Source organism: Stigmatopora argus, chromosome 5 (assembly GCF_051989625.1).
Source record: "Stigmatopora argus isolate UIUO_Sarg chromosome 5, RoL_Sarg_1.0, whole genome shotgun sequence".
Taxonomy (NCBI): Eukaryota; Metazoa; Chordata; class Actinopteri; order Syngnathiformes; family Syngnathidae; genus Stigmatopora; species Stigmatopora argus.
In genome coordinates, this window is record NC_135391.1 from 9,089,058 (window position 1) to 9,107,729 (window position 18,672).

The window sequence follows — 18,672 nt, forward strand, 5'->3', positions numbered from 1 at the left end:
CGAAACCCCGCCCTCTCAGTTATACTACTACTACTAACAGTAGTAGGCTTGGCGTCGACTTTACTCCACGTCGCTTTCGTTGATCAGCTTCTACTTTGACTTTGACGGTATAGTAACTTTCGACACTTTCACTCTGCGACTAGTTAACTGTAATTCTGCATGCAATATACTGGCAGATTTGCAAAAAGTCTACAAAACTGATGAAAAACATTTGGCTATTTAGCCATTCCATGCACGTTCTAAACTCGGTAGCAGTCTATTCTGGTTGGGAACTTGAACTGAATTAAATACGTACTCCCAACCAGTTTTAGTTTATAGTTACCGAATAACATTTACAAACTGTTGACCAGCATGTGTCAATCGAGCGTTGAACTTTTGCTCTATGCCAGGTTACATTTTGTATTAATTCTTTTTTAAGTAGTCGCAAAAATTGCATGAAATAAATGATTAATAATTGTTTTCATGATTTACTTTTTAAAAAAGTCGAATTACATCCAGGCTTTTTTTCATTATTACATTGTACAATGTAATCTATGATGTAAAAATTGCATGAAATAATTAATTAATAATTGTTTTCATGATTTACTTTAAAAAAATCGAATTACATCCAGGCTTTTTTTTCATTATTACATTGTACAATGTAATCTATGATGTACTATACTCATTCCAAGCAGTGTACTTTGACATCAATAGTTATTTAAAATAGGTCAGCACAAGTGTTACACACATGCAAGTTGCATAATTGAAGAATAAACATTATCCATTATTTGCCTGTGAGCAGTTGAATTTATATGCCCTGTGATTGACTAGCCACCCCTGCATGAAGTAAGAAAACAGTCTAGTGATTAATTGTAAATAATACAATTTAACCAGAGGTTCATGCTGTTTCTCCTGTGCTTTTCCTCCAGAAATGCGTGTGGCAATAATAGGAGCTGGCGTCATTGGTCTATCCACAGCTCAGAGCATTTATGAGCAGTACCATTCCATAGCCACGCCACTAATCATTGAGGTGTATGCCGACTACTTCACCCCGCTGACGACCAGCGATGGAGCGGCAGGTCTTTGGCAGCCCTATCTTAATGCGAAAGGATCTCTGCAAGAGATGTATGCACAGTATTGTATATAATATTTGGTTTACTCCCTTTTCTTTTCAAAATGTTCTTGTTTTAATGCTCCGTACTTCTTCAGGGAATGGAATAAGCAGACCTTTGACTACTTAGTGAACTGCCTGCGTTCACCAGAGTGTGTAAAAATGGGTCTTTTTCTTCAATCAGGCTACAACCTCTGCACAGAACCAATGCCTGTGAGTAAAGATTTGCCCTTTACTTATGGATTTAAGGTTATGGTCCTTTCCAAATTTTAATGGAACGTCTAATTTAATGGCTCATTACGTACTGGCAGGAGCTCCCGTGTGATTCAGTATCATCATACTCAGCAAAATCAGGAGAATCTCAATCTTACCAAGTCACATGACGTCAACTCTCGCCCACTTTCTGCTTTTGTGTGCAGGAACCGTCATTTAAAGACATAGTCCTGGGCTTCAGATGCCTCACCGAGCGGGAGATAAAGATGTTTCCCGGCTACAGGTACACTCCCAATGGATCGTGTTAGTATAAAACACTGCGGGAGCAATTCTTGGACTTGTTCCAAAGGCATTGAGTGATTTGAGAATTAGAGCGTTGTTTGTCTGGAATATTCTGTAAACTTCTAAATTGCCTGTGCCTTTCTTTAAGTCATGGATGGTTCAACACTGCTCTCATTTTGGAAGGTAAAACATACCTACCTTGGCTGATGGACTGGTGAGTTCTTACACATATGAGCAGTCAGTATCTTATTGGGTTTCCGTCCCTATCTTGGTTTAATTTTTGAATTTGTCGCTAATGTCTCTACGGAGTGTTTTGTAAAATTCTTGCTTGTTCTCACCTGATTTGAAGACAAAGGTCATTTTAATTGTAGCATGCAACAGGTTGTAATTTGGTCATCTATTAAACAGGGGTGTCAAACGTGTGGGTCCGATCTGAATACACTTATCCATGTGAATATTGTACATTTTACCTAGATTTATTTATTTGCAAAATATAATATATACCTATGCCTACTACAAATGCCTGTTTTTTTCTTATGGATTTAGGCCATCATATACTAGTGAACACTGTAAAAGGGCTTTAGATCGTCTAGATACCCGTCCAGTTGTAACAATATGCATAGCAGAAATGAAAAGCATAATTAGCATGTGTTTTAGTATTAACATTACATTTGGTGTCCTCTTCAGGTTGAGAGAACGGGGTGTGAAATTTTACCAAAGAAAAATTGGCTCCTTTACAGAGGTTGGCTTTTTAAATAGTCTCTTTGCATGCAAAATAAGTCAATTGTTGTCTTAAAGGAGCAATATGTAAGACTGGTGGCTAAAAATGAAACTAACTGGGATCAAAATACTGAATCAGTTTAATTTAATGAGTTTAATTAATAATTGAGGGCAAATCTTACCTATTGCTCATTTAACTGGAAATTTAGACAATACAATTTTGTTTTCTTAGTATATGTTTGTCCTTTCTTATTTTTAGCTGTCTAAAAATGGTGCAGATGTGATAATAAACTGTAGTGGAGTGAGGTCTGGAGACCTGCAGCCTGACCCTGAGCTGCAACCAGGCCGGGGACAGATTATTAAGGTGAGGAGACACACTGGTTTTGTCATTCAAGTGAGGGAAAAAAGTTTTCATTTTTATACATTGCTATTTTCTAGGTGGAGGCCCCATGGTTAAAGCACTGGATTCTTACCCACAATACCAAAGGGGTTTACAACTCACCATATATCATTCCAGGGTAGCACTGGTGACTTGACACTGACAAATTCTTAGCTGCACTGACATCAAAAAGACATTTTGACACTGAAAACACCAGTGTGATAGAGACTTACGTGACTTCAAGAGCACTTTTTAATTGCACTGCATGTCTGAAATCTTTTTTTCTTCCAACCATCACACCGACTTTAGCATGGGTTAAAAAGGTACTTATTTGCTGTTCACATGTCATTGTGTTTCCTTTTGTCTGTTTTCACGCAGGAGTCGTTTTGTAACAGTCGGTGGGCTGTTCCAGCTGGGAAATTGGAATAATCATAATGATTCTACCGATCATAAGGACATTTGGGAAAAGGCATGCCAGCTTGAGCCTAGCCTCAGGGTAACATTAAGACTACTGTTTATCTTGTTCTAGTCAGTTTGCCTAAATAGCTGCAAGATTTTAGTTTATTTCCCTCTCATAATTGTGTATTAGTTTTGATCCTGCTGTAAAGAGTTAACACATTTTCTTAATCAAAATGGTTTTCATTTAAGCAGTTTGAGCTTCTCTTGGTTTTCATTTTCTGACCTCAGCATGCCAAGATAGTGGGTGACTGGACCGGTCTAAGGCCAACCCGAATCAAAGTCCGACTGGAGCGAGAAGCGATACTGTGTGGCGCTACTGCAGTCGAGGTTATTCCAAAAGCATCAGATCATAAGTCCAGATGAACCTTGGTTGTCAGGAACTGATTTAGTGTGCTTGTCCTGTAGGTGATTCACAACTATGGCCATGGAGGCTTTGGATTGACCATTTTCAGAGGCTGTGCCCAGGAAGTAGCTAACCTTTTTGGTCAGATCTTGAAAGAAAAAGGCATGGGTCCAAAAGCTCACTTGTGATTTTGTTATTAGTGTTTGTGATTCAAAGAAAATCAAATCCTTACTAAAGATGGTAAGCAAATTTGTAAATCACAATGAAATAATAAAATATGACATATCATATTCAAATGTAAATGAATGCATCTTACTTCAAAATCCATGTAATAAATAGTAACATGAAATAATCTCTTTTAAAAATAATATTTACTGCTGTGATGTGGTACATTAGCACATTTTGTCTTGACAAGATTCCGTTCACATAACATCTTCATACTAAATAATTGAATACTTTAACAAAGAAACTTATTTTTCCCAAATAAAGCATAACTGATAAAAAGTGCAAAATACACAACTCTCCATATCACCCTTTCCTAAAGAAACCCAACCTGTTCTGATGAGATATCAATCTCGTTAAATGACTGCAAATTTTGTTATTATTATTGTTTTAATCTGCCTTAATAAAGTTTGCGTGATGTGATAAACAATGTAAATTTTAAAATGCTCTCCCCAACTTGAATCCTCAATCACGTATTTTAATAGTATAGTTCATTAATTGGGTGTTCACATTTATACATGGACCATCAACATGATGTAAACAATTTTCAAAGTGTTTTAAAAAAAATCCTACAATAAATAATAATAAAAACAACAAGCTGAGACTAGTGAGTGAGGCCTTAAATAAATAAATACATGTTTTACAGTTACATAATACTACATTTGTATTTTTAAGGCTTTTTTTAAAGCAAAATTGTCTCAAGATGGTGTAATTTTATTTTCTCATTTCCTAGACCAGAGCTTGCTGTCCCCTATAAGGATACAGACCTGTATTTATTTTTCTACAAGCTGTACTGCTTCTGTATCACGCTCAAATTTTCAGATGTCATTTGTCCCATCCCATTCTTAGCTCAGGTCTGAATGTCATCCATTCCAGCCATCATGATGGAGGTATACAGTGGCAAAATGGAATCTTAAGTGAAAGCACATGACATCTTGCACTGTGTCCTTCTCTGAAGTCACTTAACGTAGTGCCTAAACTGAAGGGGTTTGACTTGAGTTGCACAAAAAAGCGCCTCTGGCTTTTTTAGTCCTTCATTTTCACTGTAATTACCTCAAACATTGCTCACCCCTGGGAGCCGGAACTGGAATGATGGATTGGGCCTGAGTTTTGTGAGGAGGATTCCCGCCCCGTCATCTCCTGTCCCCACTGGCGTTGATTAGATTCCTGCAGGCCTCGCCCCGTTGTCTCAATTGGCAACGCGCAAGAGGCGATGGCGGCAAGCAGACAGCAACAGCTGTATACTGAGAGAGCCAAATTCATGGACGACTGCAAAAGGACCTGCAACACAAAGCAAACAGGTCACTTTGGTTTCTCATGTTAATGTGCTGATTTGCGCAGGTGGTACCTGTGCAACAAAAGGTGTAATGAGGGCACCGACTCGAGCCATTCCACTGCTTGTTCCCAAACCCAAAGCCCTGGTTGCTGTTGGATACACCTGCAGAGCGACAGAAAACGGTGTGACAGCCCTTCTAATTCTCTTTCCCATACTGTTCTATTAATTGGCTTGGAACTAGATCCTATTCAGTTCACTCAATGTCAATTCACCTCTGGAGTATACACATAGGCAGCCTGGAATCCTCCAGCGATAAAAGCTCTGGCAATGAATATCAACACCGTCATGGATGTTCTGTAACAAAATGGGAAGCCGTGCCGATTTACAATGAAGCAATAAAAGTGAAAATATTACTATTTTCTCTTTTTTTACCGTCCCACACAACCGTAGAGTGGAATGATGCATATCGCAAAGACCAAGAAACACAGGGCCATGGTTTTCCTTCTTCCTAAGCGATCAATCGCCCATAAAGTCACCAACAGTCCTGAGTAACAGGAACCCAAGATCATTGTAAGTTTATCTTATTTGAAGTAATGCATAACTATATAGAATGTCAAGTTTTAATATATCTTGTTGTTTGTTTTTACCTGGGAATTCTGATAAAGTAGTCCATAGGAGATCCTTATAATCATCACTGTTCAAATATTTACACTCCAAGTTGCAACTCAGCTCCATCTTATTACCTTTGGACACTAGAGGGAGTTAAAAAAACAGGATATTATTAGCTGGAACCATTATTTTTCATACTACTATCTCAATAGCAATCATCTTGATAGCAGCCATTGTCCAAAATGTCTTAGGAAAAATACTATCCTATAACACATTTGCTCTGGTCACATAAAGTGCATTCTGTTATTTACAGTATTCAAGCCGATGGAGCATTGAAATGACCAAGAGTCCTGTAATATTTGTGGCATTTGTTTTCATCTTAACCTGATATAATTAAAAACTTTGACATTAAAATAGAAAGAAAAAAACAGTAAACATTGAGCTCTCACTCACTTCCACATGCACCGCCTTCCTGGAAGAGCTCAGTGGTAAGTAAAACAAGGCCGTAATATGAAAAAGCATTTGCAAACCTAGAGAAAAGAATCACAACAATAGGAAAATGAAGTTGAATTTGTCCATAGAGTAATGATTGTAGAAGATTGGCAACAAATGCCATAGTTGTTGTGTTCACTCACCAAATAAACCACAAAAGGACTGTTGTCCAACGAATGTGTGATGAAAATAAGTCTGAAATCTTCCCACGATCCTCCTAATCACAATAATAGAATAAACAAATACAAAAAAATGAAGGGACCGACTAAAATCCCAGTTCATAATACATTCAATAGCTGAAAATGAATATAGCGCAGTATGCTCTGCAGAAATTGATTTACGTACTTGTTTAGCAGCAATGAGTTTTCCCAGTGGCATGGGCACTCCGTTCTCCAGGGCAATCCGCTTCAAAGTAGCCAGAGCTTTATCCTGATTCCCCGTTAGCACGTCGTATCGAGCACTCTCAGGTAGCCACTACCGTCCAAGTAAAGAGAAACGTCACTTTACCGTGCTTCTTAATACGCATACATAATTTAAAGGAGACATATCGTGTATTCTGTCCCCCAACAGATTAATCTAAATAAAATGTTTGCCAGCTCAACAATCCTCATTCCAGTGAGTCATGTATACTTCAGGAGAATAATGTTTAATTTTACAATATTCTAACCATTCACACATATTTTTTATTATGTATCCCCTTATAGAACTCAGAACTTTCCATGATATAGTACTCACAAAACAAAGAATGGCAAAGATGAAAAGGGGGATGGTAGAGAGGCCGAGAAGCCAACGCCAGCCCAAAGAAGGCATCACTACAATAGCAAGAAGGACCTCAAACACTGTGCCTAATGCCCAGAATATCTGTGGAACAACATCATGAATACATGATTAAAGGCTGCAGATGTCCTGAACATATATCACTTGGTCAACTTAATAGCATCAGACCAGACGTGTCAAGGCAAAAAGTCCAAACCTCAATTAGCAGTATACAGGTAGCTCTAGACTTCATGGGAAGAAATTCAGCATACAGTGTGACCCTGGCAAAAAGAAAAACACATTGAAGTCTTCCTTTGGCAGATTGTACATTATGCAAACGTACGATTGTGGGGCTCCGCCAATGCCAAAGCCCACCAAAGCACGGAGAAAGAGGATCCAACCGTAGATGGGTGCGAAAGCACTCATCAGCCCGTAGAACATTGTCCACAACACGCTCATTGTAAGACCCTGCGTGCCAAAACAAAAATAAGATTCAACAGGGCAACAATACATTGATAGTTGAAAGAGCTTGACATTTGCATTTACACGTCTATTTCAATGTGTTACATCAAAATACAGAGGCATCATTACAATTTGGTACAGTTCCTGCTTTGATTAAGATTTTCACTTACTGTCTTTCTTCCGTACTTGTCAGATATATTTCCCCAAAGAGAGGAGCTGACCATCATTCCAATAAACACCGCCTGTGGCATTTGAATACATATTATGTCATATATCAAAAATGCTTAAATATTAATAGTATAGAATCTTTGCATTTTAGATAGATAAAAACAGGAAAAAAACTAGACCTCTGCAGTGTTAAGTTATAACACAAAACAATATATGAAATATAGTTACATCAATTTTGATATTTATCATAGTGTAAAATACTTTGTCTAATCATAAATCAGTTTATATTTCAACTGAAATATCAATTCAATACACACACACACACTGATATATTTAATGATTTTTTTAAAAGAACATTTTGATGACAGACTATATATCAAGATGTGGTTCATAATCTAACATTATATCCTAATGTTTTTCATTATTGATCAATTTTGAGATGCTTGCTTAAAATGGCACAGTACTCAGAGCAACGAGCACATAATTGCTATGAAAGCATATTTACCGATGTAAGAAGAGCAACCTCCATATTTGGAAGTCTCCATTCACAGTGAAGCTGAGGCGCTAAGATGCTAAGAATCATCATCTCCATTGCATCTGCCATCTGAACAAAAAGATAATAATCAGGGGTTCGCTGATAAAACAACAAATGTATGAATGGCACAATGTATAAATGACAAAAAAAAATCACCCAAGACAGCCCAGTGAGAATGGAAAGCTTCCACTGGAAGGTCCCAAAGCCGATGGCCTCCACAGCATCCTCCACCATGAATGTGTCTAAAAGAAATGAATTAAATGTCTTGTAAATGTCACGGAAGCTTAACTCAAAGTGCAGACTGAGAACAACAAAGATCTCATACCGTCAGTTGGGTTGGCAAACTCTCGAGGGACTGGAGCTCCTTCTGCAAGGGCCACAGACTCCATATCTTTCTGCTCTGCCACCCGCACAGCGGCAAATGGCTCTCGACTTTCCCCGTCATCTTCAGAGCGTGTGCTTTCGCCCGTGTGTCGGAAACGGACAACACTAAAGAAATTAGGCGTTAAATCCTCAAATCTTTGATGAATCTTGCTCCCCAAAAATGAGGTTAGATCTTTTAAATATGTGCAGATCTGTTAAATATGTGCTTTGTTTGAGGCATCTAAAACTACAGTGGGCTTCAATCTTTCACTCTGAAATTACCCTGATTCAGTGTTTGTGTAATACCTATGGAATAAATAACATTGCACTACAATTCCAAGGCAGGCTAAGAATAACTATGAAGGACACTTCTGGAGTAAAATGCTTCTGTCCCTGGTGAAGATAATGTATTTTGGTGGGATGAAACGATCAATAAAGCACACTTTCAAAAATGTGTTGTTCTTTTTATGTCAGTTGTTAACTTTTCTTAAGCACTCCACAGATGGAAAGTGTACAATTTTCTCCCTAATGACCAGTTTTTTTAAGTACTGTCAGAGTAGTGATGTGAAACCACTGTAATTACAATAGCTCTGGCTTCTCACGCTTTCTTTTATATCTCCAACACAGTATGTGCTTCCTAGGTTAAGGGGTGACTCAAAATTCCCCTATAAGTATAGGTATAAATTGTTATTTATGTGGTAATATATACAAGACAATTTTGTAAGCAAACCACTCAGTGTTTACATAAATAGTATCACACCAGAGCGTCTTTTTTTGGTTTAGTTTAGAACAGGTTTACAGGCAAATAATGCAGGCTTTCTCCAGGCCATTGGCTACAAGGATAAGATTAATTACAGAACTGAGTAATGCCAATTCAGAACTCATTAGTATTTTCTAATTCAGAGCAAACCAGCCTCAGCCTGCTACAAACAAAGGACGGGCAAATGCAAAGACACGGATCGGGAATGGTATAATTTTTGACGATTTCATTCAGCACTATCTTCAGGTAATCTTGAATATGTTGACAAGGGTTTGGATCAGATGACGCTGTCGCTTTAATACATTACGAGATAATTGTGTTGTGTCGCGAGCTGCGCATGCAAATAACAACGCGACACGCTGATGGATTAAATTCATTTAAAGGACAAATTGCGTCAAGCGGTTCAACTCACGGCAGGTGTCTCAGCTGGAATAGATCATCGTCCATTTTGCTGTTTATTTTCCGGCGATCTGTACGGCTGCATCGCAGTTTACATGATCACGACGAGCTGCGATTTCAGCACTGAGGAGAGCGACCAATGAGAAGACACATTGTGCACACGGGACAAACTATGTCAACGACTTTAAATGACAACATAGGAAAAAAATCAATAAATCCTCCAATATGTAAAATACATCGTGTATATGTCTCAATGGCACCAACCGTCTAATACAAATATCCAATGTTTTTTTAACACATCTACTATGCTAAAACACTTACGATCTTTCAGTAAGACTGTAGACAATGACAATGATATATGTATATAATTCCATTGGTCGGATTTTTTTTCTTCCGTATTATTATTATTTTGATTATTATTTTTAACCACACATTTCGGTACGCGTTCTTTATGGCTCCCTTCCAAATGCTCCCGAACACAAGAGTTCCGCCATAACAACAGGATGTTGTGGTGTCGATCAGAGAGATCGGATAAGCTGGTCAGAGAGTACCTTGGCACCGGACTCGCCGCCAGGTAAAGTATTTTCCTTGGCAAACACCACAGTAAAGCTCCTTATAGTAAATAGTTCACCTGGTTGGAAGAGAATCTGGTCACGCCGTCGCCCTGCGTCGCGCTCAGCTGGCAAAGAAGACAGAAAAAAACAAGCAACCCGTTTAATACTCGTTATACCAATTCTTTGCGAAGGCATACAAAGCACATACATCGGATTTGAGTTCATATTGTTCGTGGTGTAGTTCGCTTTAGCTTCCAAAAAGCACAACACGGAAACTCGAGCGATACTGGTAAGTTAGCATAGTATGCTAACGATAGCATGTCAAGAACATGAATGGCTGGCTTTTGCCTTTGGACGCATGCTTGGTTTCCTTCTATTATTATATCTTCTGCCAGCCAAGTTGTGTGTTGTGCAAAGCAATATGGGACACTTCTCTATATAAAGTTAAAGTTTGCCAGCCCTTTTTGCAGCAATAAGTGCTACTCTGTTGAAGGAATTGTCACAAAATTCCAATGTATTGCAGTGAATGTGGTTATATTCCCTTTAACTCATTCACTGACAGCGATGGACATACACTAAATTTTACTATACTCCTATTTATTCCTCAGGGAAAAAATACACTACATTGTGCTGCACTGCCCGTCCTCATTTCAGCATAACTATAATGTTGTGTGTTCACCAGAACCAAAATGCTCAAAAACTGGGGCGTCATTGGAGGTGTTGCTGCTGCCATTGCGGCTGGTGTCTATGTTTTGTGGGGCCCGATCACAACGCGAAAGAAGAGAAAGAGAGGTAGCCATTCATATAATGCACAATGAGTACTGTCAGCAAGGGTGTCATTTTAACAAAGAGGTCACTTTGTCTCCTGCAGGTACGGTTCCTGGTCTGTTGAACTTGGGCAAGACTTGCTTCCTGAACTCTTTGCTTCAGGGTCTGGCTGCATGCCCATCCTTCATCCGGTGGCTGGAACGATTTTCCAACTCACCCGCGATACAGTCATGCAAAGAAAACAAGTTGTCCCCAACACTTCTCCAACTACTCAAAGGTATGGGAAACGGGGGGATAAAAATAGAAAGAGTTCATGGTTTAGAAGTTTTGTTTCTATGCTGACAGCTCTCTCAAGTTATGACTCAGGGGATGAAGATGTGCTCGATGCTGGATGCCTGCTGGATGTTCTCAGATTATACCGGTGGCACATCAGTTTATTTGAAGAGCAGGTTGGACTGTGGTGTTCATGAGTAGAAAGTTTCTTTTCTTACTTATACCTCCTCCTTAGGATGCCCATGAGCTCTTTCATGTTCTAACGTCATCTCTGGAGGAGGAAAGGGACCGCCAGCCTAAAGTCACCCACTTGTTTGACATGCAGTCTCTTGAGGTAAGCATTTAGAGCTTGAGGATTTGATCCAAATGACCTACATGCTCATGTTTGTAGGATTTGTGCATAACGTGCAGAGACCTAACCTTTTAGAAGACATTTTAAATGGTATTTCAATGTAGTGTTGACTACAAATTTGTGTGTATGTTTATGTATGTTTACATCAGAGCCTTCCTAATCAAGAAGACAGAACAAGGACATGCAGAAGTCGAGGTAGGAAGGAAAATTTAAGTCGCTGACAATCCATTATGAACAGTATTTTTCCTTTTGCAGGTCCTCTTCACCCAATACCAAGCTCATGGAAGTTCCACCATCCTTTCCATGGCCGTTTAACAAGTAACATGTTATGCAAGCGGTGTGAGCAACAAGTGAGCATTTTTAGTTTACATAAGCGCATGAGCTTGTTTATTGGACATAAAAGCATAAATGTATGCGCTATTTTGACAGTGCTAACACCTGCTGAGTTGAATTTATTTTCTAGTTTGGCTGTGGCTAAGAAAAAAAAAATCGCAGGGTCCTGATGTGTTATACTCAAGCCGAATGTTTTATGTTTCAGAGTCCAGTGCGATACGATTCCTTTGAAAGCCTTTCTTTATCCATCCCTTTACCTCAGTGGGTAAGCATAATAATCATTCCCTAAATGTAAATTTGCTTTAACGTGATGTTTGTTTTTAGGGTCGACCGGTGTCCCTGGACCAGTGTCTACAGCTTTTCATCTCCTCAGAAACTATTAAGGAAGTAGAGTGTGAAAACTGCACTAAGGTATTCCCCATATGAATTTCCTCGCTTATTGCAGAGAAAGATTTTTCTTCTTCTATTCCAGCTTCAACGAGAAGGAAGAGTCAATGGACAGCTTGTGGAAAGTCAGCGGACAACATTTGTAAAACAGCTTAAATTGGGAAAGGTAATCAGCATTCTGACTGATGTATCTAAATACTGTATATGAAGAGCAGTGGACAATATTTTCCAATCTGTTATCTTTATTGTCTACTCTTGTAATTGTTATTCCAAATATTGTGTTTCTTACTCCATCAGCTGCCCCAGTGCCTTTGCATCCACCTGCAAAGGCTTACTTGGTCCAGCGAAGGAACCCCAATTAAAAGACAAGAGCACGTGCAATTTACAGAATATCTATCAATGGACCGTTACAAACACGGCTCCTTCTTCCAGACAAGTCAGCGCACTAAACACTCCGGGAAACAGCAAAAGGCACAACTTTCAGACAAGGCTGTGGAAAATCCTCCAAATGGCAAAGGTGGAGTCAACGTCAACGGGATTCTGCCTCTTTCTGTTGTTCACACACAGGCTTTGCTGTTTTTTGTTTTACAGATGTGGAGCATCATAACAACAACAAACCCATTGCAAATGGAAACTGTTCCTCTGTCTGTTTACATTCTACATGTGGGATCACACAATTGGACCTCATGCATGAATACATGTAAGCTGCTTTGATTTCTTAGCACAATGACATACTTGACTACAAGACGCCTACCTGAGCTGAATGTTGCTCAGAAGAGGAGCTGACAAGAGATGCATAATTTTGACTGAGATGTGGCCAAAAGAGGAATATTGACCAAACATACTGATGTCCCATCTGTCAGAAAATATAAACACAATCTTTTTCTTCCCTCCTGCCAGCTCCACGGAGTACCTTTTCCAATTGAAGGCTGTGCTGGTCCACCACGGAGACATGCACTCAGGACATTTCGTGACGTATCGGCGCAGCCCCCACCCGCCTTGCACGTCTACACAGTTCACTACTCAGTGGCTCTGGGTGTCCGACGACTCGGTTCGCAAAGCCAACCTGCACGAGGTTTTGGCCTCCAACGCGTATATGCTCTTCTATGAGAGAGTTCAGAAGCAGAGTTCCAGGACGCCTTTGCCGAAATAAGAGGCTAAATTCATTCTGCTGCCTTTCCAGTTAAATTGTCAAAATTAGATGTGCCCAGGAACATGTGTTATTTGACTGTAGGCAATTCTTGTGTAAATGGATCAGAGGAACGACTTGAGGGAATGTGATGATTCTGATTTCATCCCATTCAGGATATGAACATTTTGAATGTATCTGGCTCGCACAGGACAAAAAAACGGAGATGTGATGACTGTACATTGCTGTAATTCCCCCAATCCATTCGTCAGAATTTGATTATGTACCGATTACGATGATCATCATTGCCAGCAAGTATGTAGCCATTTTTGGGGAAATTTTGCAGCCAGGGTTAATTGCGTCTACTGGATATTTGCTTACTGTAGTCGCACATTTAATGAAAAGTGCCATGTTGTCTCTGCACATTTTGCAGATGTTGCTATATTTTGGCTGAACAAGGGATTTTGAAATTGGATGGAAATTTGTGTCCAAATTTTCTTTGTCACTTGAAAAGATGTAGATATCCATACAGATTTTCGTGACAATATTCTCAATTTTCACCCGGCATTACCAGTAACTGCCATTTTCTTTCAAAAACAGCTGAGAAGAAATATGGTGCAGAGGCCTGTTGTTATTGTTTGCAATTTGCACTATTGTATATCCATTTGAGATGTGTGTAATCTCAAAAGTCTGTTTTCTCACGTAAAAAAAAAGAATAAAGCGAATCTTATAGTTTCATCTGTCTATTGAAGCTTATTTGTTTTTTGTTATCATGAAGGCTGCAGATTCAAATTTTATGTACATGTGGACAACGTTATTACTGCCAACCCTAACGAACAAAATTTAGTGTACGTCCATCGCTGTCAGTGAATGAGTTAAAGGGAATAGAACCACATTCAGTGCAATACCTTGGAATTTTGGGAGATGGGCAGGATGCGTCTAAATGTAAGGTTAATGCGAGGCAGGAGGATTTTCTTTCGAACAGGAAGGCTGTGATACCAGAAAGTGTTTGTGGGTGGGTTCATGAGAAGTAAGCTTCCGTGAGCCAGCACCATCTTAACAGGCTCGATGCATGGACCGCTCTGTTTTCCTCGGGCGTCCCTGTGGCGGAATATGAAATCCCGAGCGGCGCCAAGTGAGACCGAGGCAATGGGAGACATAGGGTCGAGCTCCCGCTCATCATCACGATGCTCCCCCATGTGATCGTTCCCATCTTTGTACCTAGAAAAGACTGCAGTTAATGAAGTATTAAATCCATAAACGTGCTTTTGTTTCTCACCTGTTGATAAGGACAAAATTGAATATGTGTCCTGTTATTTTGGTGACAGAATCTCGAATATATTCCAGGGTGGGGGTCCACGGGCAGGCTAAACGTCTCACTCCAGAATATGTGTAAATCAACCCTGAATCGCCATATGTTGCCTGTTTCCTTGGAATATTGTACACCTTTCCAAACACCTGCACTGTTGCTTCCACACCTGCAAAGTAAAGCCAGACTCACTCCACTACCCTTATCATATTTTATAATCATTACTAATTCGAACGTCACCTGTTGAGTAGACCACCTCCTCCTCCAGCTTTTGAAAAAGCTCATCAGCTTCCTCCTTGGTGAAGAGCATGGCGTAATCACAATCCAGACCTTTTGATTCAATTTTCTGCCATGGCACCGGGTCAGCGAATTCATCATCCACCACCGGTTGCTCCTCTTGATTGCCCTCTGCTTTCAGCTTCTTTATTGGAATTGTTATTTTGGCGTCATCAGCCCATGGGCGCTTTTGCACAAATTTATCCATTGAAAAGATGTTTCGTTTTACACCTGTAGACACAAGCAACCAAATATCAGATAAAGAACATGACATGGGTTGGCCTGTTTGTTAAGAAACCTAATTGTGTAAGAGTGGCAAAAAAACGGGGGGTCTTGAACGCCCCTTCTTCGTTTCCTCACTTCCTGTTTGGTTGGCGCCAAATTCTTTTGCCGGTCGAGAAGGGTCTGACAGCATTTAATTTTTCCTCTGAGATGATCATTTTGATTTTCTTACATTCGAAGGGAAAATATGATTGGACAGAAAAGTATTAAATCCTTTTTCTCACCCGTCTCCCAAAAGAAGTCTGGCAAAAATGTAAACGAATTGCCGAATGACGATAAAGACTCGGTGAGCTTTTTATCCTGCAAGTTTTTTTTAAAATCCACGCTTAACAAGCTGACATTATTCCACGTGTGAATCTTAATGGCGCCTGTGTTTAACCTTTAAATTGCGTCCTACCGGTTTTTCTTCATATGCACATTGAACGAAACTGCATTCAAAAGCTCTGTATTGGGAAGTGCACATGTTAGCTCTACAGCGACCTATTGTTTACCTTCGTGCTAATGTCCCCCCTGCTATTTGTTTTGCACAATTCGCTCCAAATATGCAGCGGAAGCGTAAGTCTTCCGCAGTGGAGCCCGAGGCGGAGTCCGAGCCCTCCAGCTCCCGATGGGCTCCTCTTTCTCAGGAACAGCTCGACATGATCGCCCGTAACAAGAAGGCGGCCCTGGAGAAACTCTCTTCTGGTCAAACTCCTCCAGGATTCGGGGAGAGCTGGCGAAAGCCGCTGGCTGCTGAGTTTGGGAAACCCTATTTCAAACAAGTAGGTAGTCCATGCACCATTGACCACTAGCTGTGGACAGAAGTGGTTTCCAAACAGCTGATATACAAATATCACTGCATATGGCCCGCACAGGAATCTTAAATTCAGCCTAAGTTGCACTTATCATCTTTAACACTAGATGGCGATAGTCCCTTAAACAGCGACTCTTAATTAGCCGAGGGTTCAAAACCATTGAAACAAATGTAGAAAACTTTAGCTATTTTTCCACTAGTGTAAATACTGTGATATCCTTATACCATTGTATTTATTTGTTGCTTATAGCCCTTTAATTATTTCACCTTCATTGACAGTTAGACATTTCAACTTGGGGAGCTGGTATTAAGTCATGTCTAACTGCCATTGACGGCGATAGACGTTGAATGCAATTTTACTGGGGGGCTGGCAGCGATCGGATGATCCTTCGGTCAAAAAAAGGGAAAATGGTAGGCTTGGCGGTTGCAGATGGTATTTCTTGAAGAAAAAAAATGTTTCTGGGTGCAAAATGTTTGAGTTTTATTGACACCTCTTTCCCGCCTCAGTTGATGCAGTTTGTCAAAGAAGAGAGGACACGACACACGGTGTACCCTCCTGCCGACCATGTCTTCACATGGACACAGATGTGTCAAATCAACGACGTAAGTCCGATAGAGCCGCCCTAACTAATCACACCTATTATTGATCATTAATAATAGCGATAACTACTTTTACATTGATATTAATACTGCAAACTCCATTTTTATTTCGATTATATTAGATGTTGAACAAAACGATTATAATTTGATTGTTGATGCAAACTTATCTGTCAGTTATTTGGTGAAAATGGGGAATATACTTTTTTGTTTTGAGTAATGCCAACTTTCACAATCATCTTTAAAATCATCTGCCTCAGCAGTCAGTAAAATTTTCCAACATTAATTGAGACAAGACTCTTACGTCAGTGCATACAAAAGTCCTGTTTGAGAATATGTCTTAAAAATATCCATTGGTTTCCTATTTAAGCAACTTTTAGAATGTTTACAGATAGTAAATGCTCAATGCAGTACTAATAGCGACAGAGTAGTGGCGCCAGTTATCAATAAATGACAAATATGAGGGTCAGATGACCATAATAAATGTTATTTAGTCTTTTCCTCATGTTGTGCAATTTGATTTTTTCTCAAATATGGAAGAAATGAACTGCAATTTCTGATTGTCTTTTAAAAAATCAGCATTTTTCTAAAGCTGAATTGAGCAATTGAAAAAATATTTTATTAATTGAACTCTTTTTCTCTTCCTCCAGGTTAAAGTAGTGATTCTCGGACAAGACCCGTATCATGGTCCGAATCAAGCCCATGGATTGTGTTTCAGTGTCAAAAGACCAGTGCCTCCCCCTCCAAGGTGATCTAAATCATTTGTTTTTGTTTTATTCGTTTTGAAATTAATATTCAAACTGGCTTCAATTGTTATCCATCCACCTCCAGTTTGGAGAACATTTATAAAGAGCTGGTAAATGATATTGAAGGATTCCAGCACCCTAAGCATGGAGATCTAAGTGGGTGGGCCAAGCAAGGTTGGTTTCGACAAATATTGTGAACTACGTTTTTTTTTTAAAAGTTATATGCTAATAGAGGGCTCACCTGCTGTCTTCCAGGTGTGTTGTTGCTCAATGCTGTGTTGACCGTGCGAGCGCACCAGGCAAATTCGCACAAAGACAAGGGCTGGGAAACGTTCACCGACGCGGTGGTTCAGTGGCTCAGCAATAACACGGAAGGCCTCGTATTCATCCTGTGGGGAGCGTACGCTCAGAAGAAAGGAGCCACCATTAACAAGGTTAGTGCCGTGAATGTAAAGAACTAAGTGTTTGAAAAATGTGATGACGTTCTTTGGATTTATAGAAACGTCACCACATCCTACAAGCGGTTCATCCTTCTCCTTTATCGGTTCATCGTGGCTTCTTTGGCTGCAAACACTTTTCAAAGGCCAATGAGCTGCTCAAGAAATCTGGGAAGTCGCCGGTTGACTGGACAGCACTTTAAACTGTTGCACTTGTCTGTTTTTGCCCATAGAATAACTACACACCATCTTTAATAAGCTTGTCTACATTTTTAAAGCTAACTTTAGCTTAATTATCTTTACACTGGAGACGTTTTAGTTTATGGGAAGTTACTACAGCATATTTTGTCATGATGCAAATGTTTCATTTGGAGTTTTAGTGTTGCATAATGTTTATATTGTGGACTTTTTACACATTAAAGCTGTTAATACATCTAATGTTCGATTTTTTTTTGCCTGGCTCAGTTAAGTCTAAGTTTGGTTATGTTTAGTGAAAATTGATGCTCAAAATTGCTGTCAAATGGGTGGGGTGTTATCGCCATAATGTTGGCAGAAAACCTTTTAACGCTAATAGAGTAGTACACTATTTGAACTTGGAAATAGCTATAGATTAATTTTCGACATATTTTCAAACATGCTTGGTTTGTAACGATCGTCAGTTAAGCAATAAATGTATATGAATATTCTCGAAAATATATCGTGAATCATGGCAACGTTATTACAGTTTGTTGTAAAGCAAACTATTTCCAAATACGTCGATTAATTAGCGAGTTATTCACCTTGCGTCCACTGCAGCAGACCTCGTAAATTAGTCCCGAATCAAGATGGTCGCCAGTCACTTCAGCTGCCGACTCCTCTTTTCGAAATCTAGGCTTAAATATGCGATATTGAATAGGCAAAACCACACC

The 18,672-nt window shown here is 39.5% G+C and overlaps 5 protein-coding genes across 9 annotated transcripts; 3 read left to right on the plus strand and 2 right to left on the minus strand.

Annotated features, from left to right (window-relative positions):
- The first annotated feature begins 14 nt into the window (after positions 1-14).
- On the plus strand, positions 15-3,854 carry LOC144074123 (D-amino-acid oxidase-like). Its single transcript, XM_077600319.1, has 11 exons — positions 15-107; positions 909-1,104; positions 1,189-1,303; positions 1,510-1,586; positions 1,734-1,799; positions 2,273-2,327; positions 2,565-2,669; positions 2,744-2,823; positions 3,063-3,180; positions 3,372-3,470; positions 3,549-3,854. Exons 2-11 carry the CDS (start codon positions 911-913, stop codon positions 3,672-3,674), a joined length of 1,035 nt encoding a protein of 344 aa, XP_077456445.1. The 5' UTR covers positions 15-107; positions 909-910; the 3' UTR covers positions 3,675-3,854.
- On the minus strand, positions 3,665-9,693 carry svopa (SV2 related protein a). Its single transcript, XM_077600316.1, has 16 exons — positions 9,542-9,693; positions 8,332-8,495; positions 8,163-8,248; positions 7,977-8,075; positions 7,474-7,545; positions 7,185-7,309; positions 7,059-7,122; positions 6,821-6,946; positions 6,431-6,559; positions 6,229-6,302; positions 6,047-6,123; positions 5,632-5,736; positions 5,417-5,528; positions 5,257-5,338; positions 5,057-5,146; positions 3,665-4,989 (listed from the first exon to the last, which is right to left on the minus strand). The coding sequence occupies exons 1-16, from the start codon at positions 9,574-9,576 to the stop codon at positions 4,774-4,776; spliced, it is 1,656 nt and encodes a 551-aa protein (XP_077456442.1). The 5' UTR covers positions 9,577-9,693; the 3' UTR covers positions 3,665-4,773.
- A 225-nt stretch (positions 9,694-9,918) lies between these two features.
- Positions 9,919-18,648, minus strand: alkbh2 (alkB homolog 2, alpha-ketoglutarate dependent dioxygenase). 4 transcript variants are annotated; one of them, XM_077600322.1, is made up of 5 exons: positions 18,544-18,648; positions 17,569-17,716; positions 14,874-15,140; positions 14,604-14,802; positions 12,420-14,545 (listed from the first exon to the last, which is right to left on the minus strand). In XM_077600322.1, the coding sequence occupies exons 3-5, from the start codon at positions 15,115-15,117 to the stop codon at positions 14,221-14,223; spliced, it is 768 nt and encodes a 255-aa protein (XP_077456448.1). In that variant the 5' UTR covers positions 15,118-15,140; positions 17,569-17,716; positions 18,544-18,648; the 3' UTR covers positions 12,420-14,220. The 4 variants fall into 4 exon arrangements, with proteins under 4 accessions (XP_077456451.1, XP_077456448.1, XP_077456450.1 ...); XM_077600325.1 differs by lacking the exons at positions 17,569-17,716; positions 18,544-18,648 and adding an exon at positions 9,919-10,207 and having other exon boundaries at positions 14,324-14,545; positions 14,874-15,400; XM_077600324.1 differs by lacking the exons at positions 17,569-17,716; positions 18,544-18,648 and adding an exon at positions 15,683-16,064.
- On the plus strand, positions 9,976-14,062 carry usp30 (ubiquitin specific peptidase 30). Of its 2 annotated transcripts, none has more exons than XM_077600317.1 (13): positions 9,976-10,102; positions 10,765-10,874; positions 10,954-11,127; positions 11,196-11,299; positions 11,359-11,457; positions 11,625-11,670; positions 11,731-11,825; positions 12,014-12,073; positions 12,133-12,219; positions 12,281-12,361; positions 12,493-12,712; positions 12,787-12,895; positions 13,096-14,062. In XM_077600317.1, the coding sequence occupies exons 1-13, from the start codon at positions 10,032-10,034 to the stop codon at positions 13,346-13,348; spliced, it is 1,509 nt and encodes a 502-aa protein (XP_077456443.1). In that variant the 5' UTR covers positions 9,976-10,031; the 3' UTR covers positions 13,349-14,062. The 2 variants fall into 2 exon arrangements, with proteins under 2 accessions (XP_077456443.1, XP_077456444.1); XM_077600318.1 differs by lacking the exon at positions 9,976-10,102 and adding an exon at positions 10,163-10,371.
- On the plus strand, positions 15,098-18,202 carry unga (uracil DNA glycosylase a). Its single transcript, XM_077600320.1, has 7 exons — positions 15,098-15,477; positions 15,740-15,952; positions 16,492-16,587; positions 17,232-17,329; positions 17,413-17,501; positions 17,583-17,761; positions 17,827-18,202. Exons 1-7 carry the CDS (start codon positions 15,379-15,381, stop codon positions 17,965-17,967), a joined length of 915 nt encoding a protein of 304 aa, XP_077456446.1. The 5' UTR covers positions 15,098-15,378; the 3' UTR covers positions 17,968-18,202.
- Positions 18,649-18,672: the final 24 nt, after the last annotated feature.